Genomic DNA, 15,731 nt, shown 5'->3' with positions numbered 1-15,731 from the left:
TTGCTCAGAATGATTTACACATTAGCTAGTGCATGGAGACCCTTGCTGAATGCAACCAGATTAACAGACATGATTAACATGGGAGATTAAGGCTTCGTTCACATGGAAAGTCTATTTTCTAAAAATCTATTTTCTATTCGCAGTATCTTATGATCATGGTCTGTGCCCTGAATATCCCGCAGCGTAATTACTGGCAGCGCGAGCCAGTTACTTATAGTAACTTATAGTAACTGGCTCGCTCTGCCAGTAATTACGCCGCGGGATATTCAGGGCACAGACCGTGATCATAAGACATACCGCGAATAGAAAATAGAATTTAGAAAATAGACATTGCATGTGAATGAAGCCTTACATGTACCTTCCTGGGGTTGAGTAGTAGAATACAAGAAAGCTGGTGATTATGCCAGTATGTTGAAATCAAGTGGTTTGTTAACCTTTCCCCATGGAGTTAGCAGAAGCTAGGTTAACATAACTCATTCTGTACGGCTCCAAAGAGCAAAAATTGGTCTTAAATTCAAGAGCAAAATTTCTTCAATCTTTTGTGTCAAATCATAAAGAGAGAAATAAAAAATATTTCAGATCAACAGTAACATTCTTTTAGTGGACCAATTGGCATTTATCTTGCCATGAAGTAGAACAAAAGTCCTTGAAGTTAGGACCAACTTTGACCAATTTTTTCTTGAATCTGATTGCTGAGGCCACGTTCTACATGGTATGATCACAAACAGAATAAAAGACTTTGGTAAAAACTGACCAATTAAGACTTGCTTCAAAATAAAAGTCAGCAGAAGATGTCATGATTCCTCAAGGTCGATGTAAAGCCTGGTTGACCTCTAGGCTAGCAAGTCAAGGCAACAGGAAATACTCTGCTTTCTTTAATCTACTCTACATCTGCGGCAAATCAACAAGTTGGACTGGGTCAGGCCAATATCTTGTGAAGTCCATTGCCACTTGCTTCATCTTTATCTTCTGTTTCTATTTCTGGTGTGAGTGCTAATAATATAACTGATTCTGTTGATTGCACTTGCTTACTCTCTCTCTCTCCCTCTCTTCCTCTCTCTCTCTCTCTTTCTCTCTCCCTCTCTCTCTCTCTCTCTCTTTCTCTCTCTCTCTCTCTCTCCCTCTCTTTTTCTCTCTCCCTCTCTTTCTCTCTCTCTCTCTCTCTCTCTCTCTCTCTCTCATCACTTGAGGCGGAGTTCACTCCTCTAAAACACATACGAGCATGAACACACTGATACACATGCATATACACACACATACAATACAGACATGCAGCCTAACATACATGCTTAAACACGCACAACATATATACACACACAAAAGTACATTTCTGAAGCAGTACTAAAACCTACCTGGTCTCCATCCCTCTCGTCACTTGAAGCACTGGCAATACTGGTGTTGGAATTCTCTTGTTGCTGCTGCTGACATGATGCTGTTGTCGTCGTCTGAGGTAGTGCAAATAGCTACAGGAGTGTAAACCAGGGATGATGATCATTATTTAATTAATTGGAACAATAGTGATAAATTACATATGCCACTGTTAAGTTTTGTTTGAAAAAAGAAAAAGAAAAATATGATCTGAGAGGTTTCTTTATTTTTTGTTTGACTTCACATGTCCTGATTGGTCTTGAGGAAATACCAAAATGATGAGTCTGAAATTTAATTATCATATTTTATAACAGGACCAACATAAAAAATAACATAACAATTGTTACAACAATCAGCCACCCAATGTTGTTACAATAGGAAAGGCACCATTTCTGAAGCTATGTTACAGATCCACTAAAGAAATGTCCCCCTTCCTGTCAACAAAAAGGCTTGAGAAATATTTACTAGTAGGTGAAATAAAGAAGTGCATTTCTTTTCCCATTTTTCAAACAAAATTGGGTGGGAATCTTTAATTTGGCTGAAACAATACATTGACCCCTAGTGTACTGATTCCTGAGTGATTTTTTTTAAAAAACACAAACACTCACAGGAAGCTGTAATTTTGATATCAATTCCAAACTCTTAGGGTGAATTCAGAACATATCCACGGATCCAATATGGCTGACCAACTTAAAAGCCTGCCACATAATCCCCTAATAGAAACTTAGAAGATTCCCCTGCGGGGATTATGCAAATAGCTTTTAAGTGGTTTGGCCATATTTGATCTATGGCTCTGTTAGTACACGGATCAATTTTGGTTATGAACGTGGCCTTAGTAAAACTGTTGGACCTGATTCAATTTAGTCTTACATCTGCTAGATGTTACGCCACACAATTCAGTTGTTACACAACTTAATTGTCAAAATATCCATGCCGTTTCCAAATTCAAAGCAAAACATTGGCAGATTACTTCATCTGTTTATAGCTTACTATTACTCAAAATATCCAACACTGCTGCTTCATTGAACAGCATTTATCTTTTTACTTTTTTCATTAAAAATTTTGTTAACTCATAACCAAAGTAAAACTAAGAGTAAATTGGACTTCGACCTTGGTGACCTCAAAGACTTACCCGTCCTGATGTCCCAAAGAACCTGGCTTCCAAAAGTTTCCGTTTTTCGCCCTCGAGCTGTAAACCAGGCATTTCTATTCCTGTAAAAACACAAAAGAAAACAGGCATTACTACCTGTGAGGGACATTTATCAAAGACTGCAACCAGGGTTGCAAAATGGTGTTTGCGAGGTCAAGCTCACCACTAGCCGCCTGCTAATGTATTTCTGCTCTGACATGTGACTCAAACAGCCATGCTTGCATGGTTCTCTCTCCTTTTTAGCATTTATCAAGATAAGACATGTCCATGTTTTACTAAGCCGGTGTAACAGGAATAGAAGTCCACTAGGAAACGTAGCCCCCTTCCCATTACTTTGTACTGGTGGCATTCGTGCCATATACTAACCCCAATACTCCAACTAACCCTAACCTGTACTTATCATATGGGGGCCCAGATTTCCATTCCTGTTACACCAGCAGCAGCATAATTTTTTTAAATTAAAGCACTGAATGGTTTATCAGGAAATAATGCCCTCATCTTTCCAATGTAGAGACTCACAAGAATTCAAATATTGTGCGATTTCTTTGCTTAAAATTGTATCACATTCCAAATCCTAGTGGCATTCCTGAGAAAATACACAAAACTACATCCTTGTACTAAGCTATATCTTTATATGTCAGGATCACATATACCAAGCTGGAACCTTTCATAAATCTTGAACACAGCCTTATTGGTTATCTTTCACTGGCAATAACTGATATGTTTCCATTACATAAAAATAAAACCAATTTGTTGAGTCTGCTCATCTTATCCACCCCCATTTTTACTAGATTAAATTTATACCACCTGCTTCCCCCTTTTTTTTGTCTTAATGTGAAAGAAAAATCTTCTTCACTGGTTCAGGTGTTCTTCATCAGAGCAAACAATAAATGTCACATTCCAATGCAAATTGTCTTTGTTCCAAGTACGAACCAGTTCACCTAGTCTTAGGATTACCCATCTTTTTTTTCTATAAGGACTCTCTACCTAAAGTGAGCTAGTCCTAATGAGGACACTGTCAGAGCCGGAGGATCACAAGGCTTGTCCAGTGAATGGTGTTGTTGAACAGGGCTTCGAAACTCGATAGCATCAGGTATTACGATAGCGCTATCACCTTTCGTTTCGAGCCTCTCATGTGGGCGAGTAAATGCAGAGTTATGGAATACAGATGCTTGCACTCGGTCGCAATTCGCAATGTTTTAGAGTTACAGAGCCCAGGTAAAAATGGCAGCAGGTTTACCCAAACTGGTAATCACCTTTTCTCGCCCTGGCAGAATTTCATAATTTCTGATCCCACTCTTGCTCTTATCTTTGACACTATTCTATAACTAACCTCTCTTAGTCTCTCTGACTGACATAAGGCTACCAGTGACGAAGACAAACCACAATGGCTCGGTGGCCCTTGGGTGTCACCTTAAACAGGTATATCCTAGTAATGAGCCTGGTAGCAAAGTTCCTGCAGCCACATCTGATAACAACCCAACCCCTCAGTGCACAGATACTGCCCTCACAGCAAAGACAACAACACTAATATAAGACCACGTAGACCCATAATCAATTCTCGTGCTGCCTCCTGATGTAACGTATCGGCAAACACATTAAGTCATCCAATACCTATAGACAGACTTCCTGATAGCTTTTGTGTCGCTAATGAGGACCACTCTCGCTGCTGCGGCTGTGGAAAGGCTCCTTGCCATTTATTGGATATTGCATATTAGTATATCAAGGCACGTGATAACTTAAGCCCTTATATATTTACTGCTTGCAGACATGTACTATATAATAAAGCTAGCTGCAAAGCGGCATGATACAGATTGATTGCAAAGTGAAATTGTCAGAACTAATAAGCTCCAACAACACTGGCTCTCTTTAAATTTATGAAAATATGGCTGAACATTTCCCTCTGTCTCGAGGTCAACTTGACCCTAAAACTGACCCTCAAGCTGTTAAGAAAATGTACTATTTATACGTACCTCAACTGGTAGACATTCATCTAATACTGCAATACTAAGACCCCATTCCAACAGACACCGAGTCTAAATAAATCAATCCAACTCTCGCTAAGTGCAATCAGCTGAACCGAATGACCCACCTCCTTGTTTCCAAAATACTCATATAAAATCACCAGTTTTTTTCTATTATATTCTACGTAACACCAGGAGGAGGCGTTGCATTCAGTTAAGCTGAATGCAGTTAGCGACCCCCTGCAGAGTTGGATCGAACCACGTAGACCGATGGTGTCGATGGGAATGGGACCAAACAGAGATATGGAGAAAGGTCCTATCACATGGGAGTCAGATTTATAGCCATCTGGGACAAGTCCAGGCACATTTGACAGAGGCCCTCCAGAATTAGTTTTTCTCAAATAGCTGGGAAATTTGAACCATATTAAAAGTTTAAGTCTTTAAAGTAATAAATTTACTTTTTTTTTTCGAGAGAACTCTTGATTTTTTGAAAATATTTTTCTTAGAATTTGGTAAAATTTTCACGTGTTAGTCTAGATGTAAACGCATGTCTATGCACATGTGTAGATGTACAGACATATCAACTCACTGGGCAAAATATAAACAAGTTCTAGTATGGCATTGTATACTTGTGCAAGTATGGATTTCTAAGAGGGCATTTCCAGAGATTTAGGTCGATCTTACTAGATCGACCTAACTCCCTGAGGGTTCACGTTAAATTGCATTCAGCCCACTGCGCACGGAAGTTAATTACCCCCTTACAGCTTGTAGTAGGCGAGACGGACATTTTAGCCGGATTATCTGACAGTAATCTAATGAGACTCCACACGGGGATAGATCAATCTAAAATCTATGGGAATGCGCCCTAAAACATGCTGAGCAATTCTACCCATATCCACTCCAGATGCACATCCATGGAGACTGAACGAACAAGTCAAAATGCAAGTCACCCCAAACAGGCCATGTAATTCATACAAACTTACCAGCTTCCATTGACTTTCCCCCTCCTATGTCAAGTCTCAGTGCCATAAGACTACTAAACCCAAAGCAAATATTGACAACAATTGATTTTAGCAACTATTGACAATTTGTCATCATAGCTACTACAGTACAAATACAGCCAGCAAAGTGAAACCCTTACTCAGCAAGTAGTGGTATCATAATATGCATATGTTGAAAAGACTTACTGCTAATTTTTAAATAATGAGAAACATAACATTTTAAAAACATTAATTTTATTATGGTTTTTAAAATTATCTAATATCCTTTATAACTTTTCAAATTAAAAGAATTTGTACTACCGTGCACTTTATGAGTGACCTATCCAATTTCCAACTAAATATCACTAAATAATATATCACTGGGGTAGCGCTAACACTCGCCAATTTAGCCAAATGCTAAAACTGACTTAAATTGGCTAAACAATTAGGGCTTGATTTGACTAATTTTAATCAAATTAAAGCCATTTGGATAACAAATTGACCAAAAAGTGGTAATTTGGCTATGCGAAAAAAATTGCTAGCACTACCCCAGTATCATCATCATTCAATAAAAATGTCTGAGCTGAGCAACAAGAATGTTAACACACAGAAGGCATTTTACCAATCTGTATATAAAAACTATGTCCTGGGACCAGAGACTGGTCGTAATAACAGTCACACAACAAAGGACTACACCAGTACTTCAACTACGTACAGTGACAACCTGTAGGGTCAAAGGGCACCAAGTGCAAACAAAGAGGGTGATTTCTGAGTCATTTTAACCCATTTTGTGAGAAGATGGGGATAATTTTTCATGAAAGTGTGCCAACGACTCCCAATAATTCTTTGAAGAGGCAGGCTCGTTGCACGGTTGATAAACAAGAAATAGCGAAAGATTCCATACCAAAGAGCACCATGTCTAATAACACAAGTTGTTAAATGCCACAAATTATTTACTTTGGCACATGACAATAAAACAAACTGCTTCAATGTTTAGCCAATATATATCACCAATTAGCAGAAAACAATAGTTATAGCCCAAAACGAGATATATACGATAAATCTTGCCTCTTTCCAAGAGGCTTGTTGACCTAATTCAGTCATTCCACCAAAATGGTACATAACAACCAAACACTGGTATGAACAAGCACTCACTCATACATTCTTGATATTTACAAATATTACAAAAATGTCCTATTCCTGGACATGGAGATCATTAATCAACATTATTTCTGTGAAGCAGTTAAGTGATTGGGTGGAAAGCGGTGGCTGGCTATTTACCTGGATACATATTTCTCTTTGTTCAGGGAGGTTGGCAATTATTTTATGCTTGTCGAAGCCCAGAGAAAACAAACGTGCTGTATGCTACATAAAATGACCATGTACGGTGATTTCGCTGTTATCAATCATCCCGCTAGATGCATACATAAATGAAAATAAACTGTCTCAAAGTCTTGAGAACTTCCTTGTTTAGTAGTAAATAAGCAGTCTGCTCAAAAATGACCTTTTCATGCAAAAATACAAGAAAAGAATGCAGATCTTTCTGTATGATAAAAAGCTAAAAAAAAAAATTGAAATGCCATACCTCATTATTCCCAAGTGAAAAATATCACCAAAAATCCCAAGCCTTGCTGACACATTGCAATCTTAAATCAAAAGTTTAAAGTTAAAAGTTAACCATATCTCACCTTTATTTTTCCTGGTATTACCCTGGTAGATACATACCATGTAACCAACATCACACATGTTTAGTAAACAGAAGCCTGAAAAATGTCACAGAATAACATGGCTCTCAAAGGGCAGGCCATCTCATCCCAGGCACTTGTCGATCATATTTACTAAGCTTAAGATCACACAGACACTCTTTCCGGTTTTATCAATTTTTTTTTCCTTCAAAAAGAGCATCCCTATCCAGTGCAGTAATCTAGATCATTATAATCTCAATGTACTGAAAACAACAAGGGCCTTTCATAAGACTGAAATTGTGTAACAGTTATAAATGCCATTCATGAAATATTTATGCAACCTAAAGATTATGCAACTTGAAGACAAGCATTCGAATCAACAACAAAAGTTCACAAAGCAAACCCCAGCAAATGGAGTACTCACAAAAACACCTAAATTCCAAACACTTCATTTAGGTACACAAACATCTAGCCAGCAGCTAGACAGAAACCTTTTACCTGAAGATCGCTTTGAGCATGGTTTTCCTAGGATAAAAAAATATCTTCCCTAGGACCTCACTAGAGTGACCCCTCTAATTTTTCTCTTGCTTCCCTTAATACCCAGTGGCTAAATCCCTGATAGAGTTCTCGCCCAGCTGACCAATTTCGAATCTCTCTCGCAAAAATATTGACCAGTCTTTGTCTCCTTAACTGACCATTCAGAGGTCAAACCCTTCATATAAAATCTCACCATGCTGAATTGTCTGAGTCTCGAACCCCTCTCAAAAAATATAAAATGTTGACCAGTCTAATCTGTTTTGTAACTGGACATTCAGAGGGCAAATCCCTGGTGTAAAATCTCACCTCACTGATTTATGTCTAACCCCTCTAAAAAGAGAGCTGACCAGTCTAGTATCTTCTTTAATTTCTGGACATTCAGTGACCAATTGCCTCATATATATCTCCACATGCTGACCGATCTCTAATCTCCAGCACCGGTCATTGGGCAGTAGCTAATTCTATCTGCTCTCCAGCTGGTCTTATTAGGCTTTCTCTGTGGCCATGCTGGGGTCCTTAATAGCACGTTGACCATTAATATTGACCCGCCAGTCTAGACTGACCAAGGTCATTAAACAAGAATGCAAGGTCCCTTGAGCAAGATTAGCACTTGCTGCACTCAGTATTGTACAGTCTTTTCCCCTTAATTATTGATGCATTGTTTTCATTTATACTTGACTTCCTTCATGCTTATGTATCTAGTTATTTATTAATATTATACCTATTTTGATCATTACTTTGCACTTTCAGAATCAAAATACAAATACACAATTAATTTTCCCATTGTTATTACTGCTAAAATAATATGTGATTAATTGATTCTTAACCAAAACCTTATTATTCCGTTCTTTCAAAATTCATTCAATAGTAGAGTTAACTATAAACGAGTTTAACTTCCGTCTTTGTGTGTCTGTCCGACTGCCTACTTCGCCAGCCCAAGGTCAAGGTCAGCAAGCATGTGTCCACAGAGTATGTGCCTAGTCATTTTCTATCAGAAAAAGCTAACACAAATTGGGTGCACCACACGGACAATGGAAATCACAGGAGATAGCCTGAAGTCTCATGATGATGACTTAGAATAAAATTAAGTGATATTTTTGTGGAATTTGCAAGGAGTAGGGTCAGAAATACCGACGGACTACCAAGTGAGACGCAGCAATGAATAACAACTAACAGAATTTATCCACAAATATTTTTGTAATTTTGTTTTGTCTTAACTTCTACAGATACACTGTTTTTTGCACAACAGTATGAAATCACCATTTTTTTTAAACGTGTCGCTTCTGTGTTGTTTACAAAGATGACATCCTCACTGCCTAGTGTTACACAATCAGTTTACATAATAAAGCTACTTCCATCTCAAACAAATATGCACACATCTGCTGGTCTTGTATGATGTCACGCAAAAACTGTAGGTTAGGTTTTCTTACATTATTTCCATTACAACATGCACAAATTTATTTTATCCCCAAGCCACCAGTTTATTTTATCCCCTCCAACATTCCCTTTTTGATAAGTTTGATATGCCAAAGAATGACAGTCAGAAATCTAGCTGTCATCATCTGAAGCTCTAGCTCATATTGCAACAAGACTAATCCCGTAAGAAAAAAATAGATAATACTCTATAGATACAAAAAGCAGAAGGCTTAATTATCCCCAAAAATGTAACATATGTAATAGATTTGAACTGTGATAACGATATTTAATATCACGCTTGGATAAGGCTCACACTGTATTACGATAAGATCACAACTGAAATCGCCTTAATACCAACTTCAGCCCGCCCCTTCATTTCCCTTTTAGAGTCTTCACTGTAAAACAACCATGATAAGCAGTGTTTTTAAGATTCAACCACTGCACCTTTTCAGGTATAAGCAACTTTTTTTCATTTTGCATCTTTCTGAACTCCTAACAATGTTAACATAAACATCTTTAAAAACCTTCCAAGGTGTCAAAATAGACAGACAGACAGACACAAACACACAAAATCACATAACCCCTCCCCCCCCCTTCCAGGTTCCAGAAAGGTGTAAAAACTGACCTTGCATGCAACTCTTAGACGCCACTTTGTCACCCTCTGAACCTGAGAAACACTGACTTGTCTACCAGTATCATTCTCCTGTTCTCCCTCCCTGTCTCACTTTGTCTCTCCTTCCTTCTCTGCCTCACTCTTTCATCCTTCCTCCACCCCACCCCCCCCCATCTCATTCCTCCCCCTTCCCAGACTGAGCTTCACTTAGCTAGTTGGCAATTTTCATGAGGTCTCTTCACACAAATAAGGTATTATCCATAGAAGAAGCCTGTCAGCTTGTTTCCTTACCAATCTGAAGCGAACCTGGATCGCAAAGCACAGCTGCACCCAAACATCATGTCTAAACTCCCATAATGATGTATTACTGTCATGTTCCACCCCAACCATCTTCAAACAAGCATATGCTAATTTGTTTGTTTAACTGACTCATTAGCTGCTCTGGTACCATCCAGCTATTAAAAAAAAAAAGCATGATGGTACACATCAGGAATGTGAACTCATGTATCTACCCCGTGTCCTGCCCTGTAACATCACTGACAAGTTGAGTTTATAACCTTGGAGTACTCATACCTATGTTCTATTTCCTTGTGAAGTTATTCTAAACTAATTTCTCCTGCTGGGTATGTCGTAATGTAAGGCGACCTTTTGTTCCAGCACAGAGCATCTCTTAAACTCGACAAAGCACAGGTTTATCGTTTATCTCAAAGGAACTCTATAAGAGACAATAAGATCACTGAACATGTTCGAAAATTTAATCTTGATGAAAAAAATTTACATCCAACTGACTCTGTGCATTCCCCATGAACAAATAGGCTTGCATGTACACATTAAGGTAAATTCTACTGTTTGAACATACACGAGTACTTTAACCTATTTATGAGATTTTATCAGTTATTATCATGAACATATTCTTGTTAGATTATCATAGAAGTGTGAAAGGTTCACTGATAATAACATTACATTCTAAGAACGTCAGTATTCTATGGGTTCTATTTATTACGCCTTGTCATCTGTCCGACTGAAGCCCCATCCAGGCAAGTTTTTTCTACAAAACTGTTGCAGTCTTACTGTGCCATCGGGTAGCAGGTGCTTCTTTTTACTGCAAAACCTCAACTCCCAACTCCCACCTTCCTCATCTCCAAACCTTCACCCACCCACCCCCCCAACCATCAAAGTGATCAACACAATCATAAAAGGACAAAATTCAGAAATACAGAAGAATTACAAGGACTGTTGGAATAAAACACCCTTTTTCTCCTTTTTTTATTAAACTCTTTGATAGAACTGACCTGACTGTGCCTACTTCAAGTGATAACTGAAGTATTATGACAGATAATGTTTACGCTGTCTAGCATTACACGAGTACGCTAATTTTTGAGATCCTATTTCAGCCCTTGTTATCACATCACCCGATTCAATATTAAATTCCCCAAGGACATGTCTCTTGTTCCTTTCACTGTTAGCTCTATTGTGTGTTACCAGTGTCAGTTTACTTTAATTGATAAGTTTAACCCAACACTCCATAAAAAGCATGTTGGGGATATTGCAAAATGAAAATGTGGGACAACTTTTCCAGACCTAATCTGAAAGAAGTACAAATGCACTCTAAGCATTTGTGAATGCTTCTGACTTCCACAATGTTTGTACAAAATGGAGAAAAAATGGATTGCAATTCATGGTTTAAAATGTATTCCTCTGTTTTAGAAAATGTACAAACTGGCATCTAATTTAGACCCACAGACAGACAGGAAGACAGACACACAGACAGACAGGCAGATAAGCAGACAGATAAGTAGCAAGTATCACAGGCCTCATTCAGAACAGTGGACTTAATAGCCTGCAGGTCAAATATGGTGACCTACTAAAAAGCTTGCCGTCTAATCTGCTAATAGACACTGAATAGATAACCCATCAGGGAATATTCAAATGGGTCGGCCATATTTGATCTGTGGACTTGTTAGTCTGCTGTTCTGAATGCGACCATTAACTGTCAGCTTGCTCATTATCTTTCCTCTATCACCACAAGTAAGAACACAATAGTCATAGTGCACATACAGCAAGTGACAGCAAGACACAACGTGCCTTGTCCCATCTCTCTCTCCCCTGGACACTTGGCCAGACCAAGAACTGACCCCTTACTCTCAAGTGTACTGGATAGTCAAGGCCAAATTATATCAAGGTACTGGTGACTGGATAACAAAGGTCACAGACCCTTGCTGTACTGTAATACTGGCCAACTGAAAACAACACAGACCACAGGGGTCACCTGACTACAGATAGCACCTTCAACCACCCCTCTGATAACTACCCTGAATCTCTTATTGCCACCCCCAACTCTCTGATAACTACCCTGAATCTCTTATTGCCACCCCCAACTCTCTGATAACTACCCTGAATCTCTTATTGCCACCCCCAACTCTCTGATAACTACCCTGAATCTCTTATTGCCACCCCCAACTCTCTGATAACTATCCTGAATCTGTCATTGCCACCCCCAGTCATTGATAACATCCAAAATTTTTCACTGTCACTATGACCGTAAATCTCTGATAAGTACCCTGAATATTTCACTGCCACATCCAGTCTCTGATTACTACCCGGAGTATCACAGATTACTTGATATCCATCACTATTATCAACTTGCCACCACTGGAAATGGTATGTGCATGCTGTTCATGGGCCCTCAGGTAATTTCACTACTAGTACTTAAAAACCAGAGCCATGCTGATCACAGAGCCCTCGAAAACACAGGGTGCTGATAGCCATGTGATAGCCACGCCATATATTTTATTACAGTAACTATCTGGATGCAGTCCACATACCAAGCAGTTAGCCTGCCATGCCATTACAATGCCCAATGTCCCATAATAAATACTACCACCTCACCTGGCAATTTTCACAAGTTGTGTTTACTCCAGTTTCATTATAACACCTGACAGTAACCTAAAGTCTCATTCACAACCCAGTTGTGAAGGTTTTAGTGATATAACGTGTCAGGAAGCCAGTTTTTAATATGTGCCAAGAACAAGTTGGGCTGATAGCCTCCAGGCAGTTGGGGTCTAAAAGTGGGCTTGAGTTATATAAATTTTCAACTTTTTCTTTACCTGCCCAGTGCCTCTTAAGGTGGGTAACTGCCTCGGCTTTTGCCTTCAACAGTGAAGACTAAGGCACCATTCAGAATAGGGGACTTACAAGCCCAAGGGTCAAAGCGACCCACTACAAAGCTTGCCATCTAAAGACACTGAATAGATATCCCATGGGAAAGTATTCAAGTGGGTCGGCCATATTTGACCCTCAGACTAGTTAGTCCCCTATTCTGAATGGGGCCTAAGACTTTATACATCAACCCCATGCTGTGTCTATGTTAGGCTGCATTTCCAGTCGAGCTACCTTTTAATTTACTAATTTAGTCATCAGTCTTAACACTAAATGTATAATTACAATCATTTTCCATAGAGCGATGAACTAACAGGATATTTCAATTACAATGGAAACGTACAGGACAGCAATGTATACTGGCTATTTATGATAACTAGATTACAAAGTCAGCTAGGTGAGAATGTGCTACGTTCAGTCATCATAATGACTGGAAACACAACATTAATGTCTTAATCCACACTAATAAGTTATAAGTTCATTGAAATTTGTTTCCAATGATTTCTGATAGCGAAAAGTGTTTGAATTCTCTTGGTCCTCAGCACAGTACAGCAATCAATCTCAGGCAAATCACTGATCAAATCTCTGTATCTAAGCATTTTTAATAACCTCATATTAACATGGAAGTCCCCCATGCATTAAATGATATTTTAAATCTATGTGAAAAAGAAACTGATTATCTGGACACTTCAATTTATACAAATATCAATACAGGCCTTCACCAAAGATGTAATCAATCATTTCAATCATTTTCCACAATATCTAGCTCAATGTTCTACCACTTTGCATCTGTCAACTTGAAGGCATCAGCACTGCATGTCAACAGCAAAATGGGTGAAACTTGTAAAAACCGAAAAATCTTGACAATGAAGCTTGTAATTTCTTAATAATTAATAATAATAATATACTATATGGTTATATATTTATTTTAAGTCTAAATTTCAAATACGTTTACTAGGCTTTACAATAAGTGCAATAATGTGCGTTATATTTATGAGTTAGACGCCTGGTCATTACAATCTGTATTGAAGATCTTGCCTACCTAGGGGGGATATTTCTCATAGCATTTAAGCCATATGATAATTCATAACAACTATCAAAACTAAGAATGAGAATCCTGAAATCAGGCATACTCCTGGAAACCTTCACCCAGGCAGCTATGATGAAATTAGCACAAATATCAGAATAACAACCAAGACAAAACAGCTGATCAATTCTAACATTTCAAATTCATTATCTTATTTCTATCACAATAATCTGTACAGTTAATTTTAACAGATATATACATATCACGGCAACACGCTATCTATTATTATATACAATGATGTCAAGGCAAAGTTTTAATGTTTGCCATGCTTAAATGTTTGATAAAACATTATCTTATGATTCAACATGTGAAACTGTTGAATATACTCCCTGAATTTAAACAAATTTGACACGTCATTTATTCTCAAAATGTCTTGTACAAAAACACACTATTCAAAATTTCTCAAATGATGTGGATTTCTCAAATGATGTGGGGGGTGGATTCTATATGTTAGAATTGCAATTTCCACAAAATTAAAGTAACCAAAATTGAAAAATCTTCAAACTATTTATATGCAAATTAAGGTGTTTTAAATTCGTAGTTCTTAGAAAACTGGTAACTGCAGCATCACACTCAAGCTCAAATAATTTTGAGAAAACTAATGTCAAAAGGAATCTACTTCAACAAAAATACAAACTTTTATTTCAAGACTCCTTAACTTCTAGAAGCTTCTCTTAAGCAGCATACCTAAACATCTGAGGATACATCTGTAAATCAACCAACTAATCAGTCCGTCAATCAATATATGTCAATCAATCTAGATTTCGTCAATTACATGGTGGTAACTGCCGAATTCACTTTTTTTAAACATAGTTTATTTAGAAAAAAGGAGGAAAATTGCTAGAAGCACTATAATATATGCTGTCCTTGATGAAAAAGAAAATTACAAATAATGCATTTAAACAAAAAACAAAAAGAAAGAATTAAAAGATGAATTCGCTTTTTTACCCCAAAAGGAATAAGCAAATAAGAATGACAATCAAGGATCTACTGTCCGATTCTACCATCGAAATGTTTTTCATTGCGCTGAATGTCATCCACTAAAAGACTAAAACACTCCACTATGGACCATATATCTGAATTCTCTATGAGCTCAGCTGATAATTAAAACACTTAAGTCTGAATTTCTAATCTAGATACATCCTGAACATTTTGGATGTAAATAAATATGTACACACATCATTAAATCATAATCCACCTTCGCGCTTAGAAGGGCACTGTATACAAAAGTAATTGTGTAGGTTTGATAAGGGTAAGCATGCAAATACTTTGAAATAATGATGTGCATTTCTCATTTAGGACACAAGGACGGTCTGTACATTATTAACTTTTCTTCCTATATCATTATCTATTTCCATAAATATTTGCAAACTTGTATGGAACCCCATTTGTTATTTATTCTAAACTTAACATTATAATCAACAAGGACTGTACTTAATTCATTTCCTATCTCTTCAGGGGTTTGTTTACCAATTTAACAACACAATTATGTAATTGAGTTAAGTGCAATAACAATGTCAACAAACATGTCTACTTGAATTACAAAGTGTGACAAACATTTTGAACGAGCAATTCAGCAAATAACTAAATTCACGGAGCAATTTCTACGGGCAACTAACTTCTTACACAATGATTATAGGAAATTTCCACGACACCACATGGCTGTTGATCATTTATAAAACTAGGTCATTGACAATTAGGTCAAAACCGGGGCGGAAAGCCAAAAATAGAAACTCGTATTATGGGATGGAGTTTTGTTGCAGATTTCGCTC

At 37.7% G+C, this 15,731-nt stretch overlaps 1 protein-coding gene across 3 annotated transcripts in view; it reads right to left on the bottom strand.

Annotated features, from left to right (window-relative positions):
- Positions 1 to 15,731, bottom strand: part of LOC106165919 (serine/threonine-protein kinase tousled-like 2) — a 32,418-nt gene that overhangs the window by 16,248 nt on the left and 439 nt on the right. For all 3 annotated transcript variants that reach the window (XM_087014279.1, XM_087014280.1, XM_087014278.1), the window contains exons 2-3: positions 2,501 to 2,580; positions 1,353 to 1,463 (exon numbers count right to left, since the gene is read on the bottom strand). In XM_087014279.1, the coding sequence (XP_086870405.1) occupies positions 1,353 to 1,463; positions 2,501 to 2,580 (191 nt within the window). The remainder of the gene's footprint in view (positions 1 to 1,352; positions 1,464 to 2,500; positions 2,581 to 15,731) is intronic.

The sequence above is a fragment of the Lingula anatina genome, chromosome 5 (genome assembly GCF_051362555.1).
Source record: "Lingula anatina isolate TDL-2025a chromosome 5, LinAna3.0, whole genome shotgun sequence".
Lineage (NCBI taxonomy): Eukaryota > Metazoa > Brachiopoda > Lingulata > Lingulida > Lingulidae > Lingula > Lingula anatina.
Note: the sequence above shows the minus strand (reverse complement) of the source record. Positions and strands in the feature narration are given on the sequence as shown.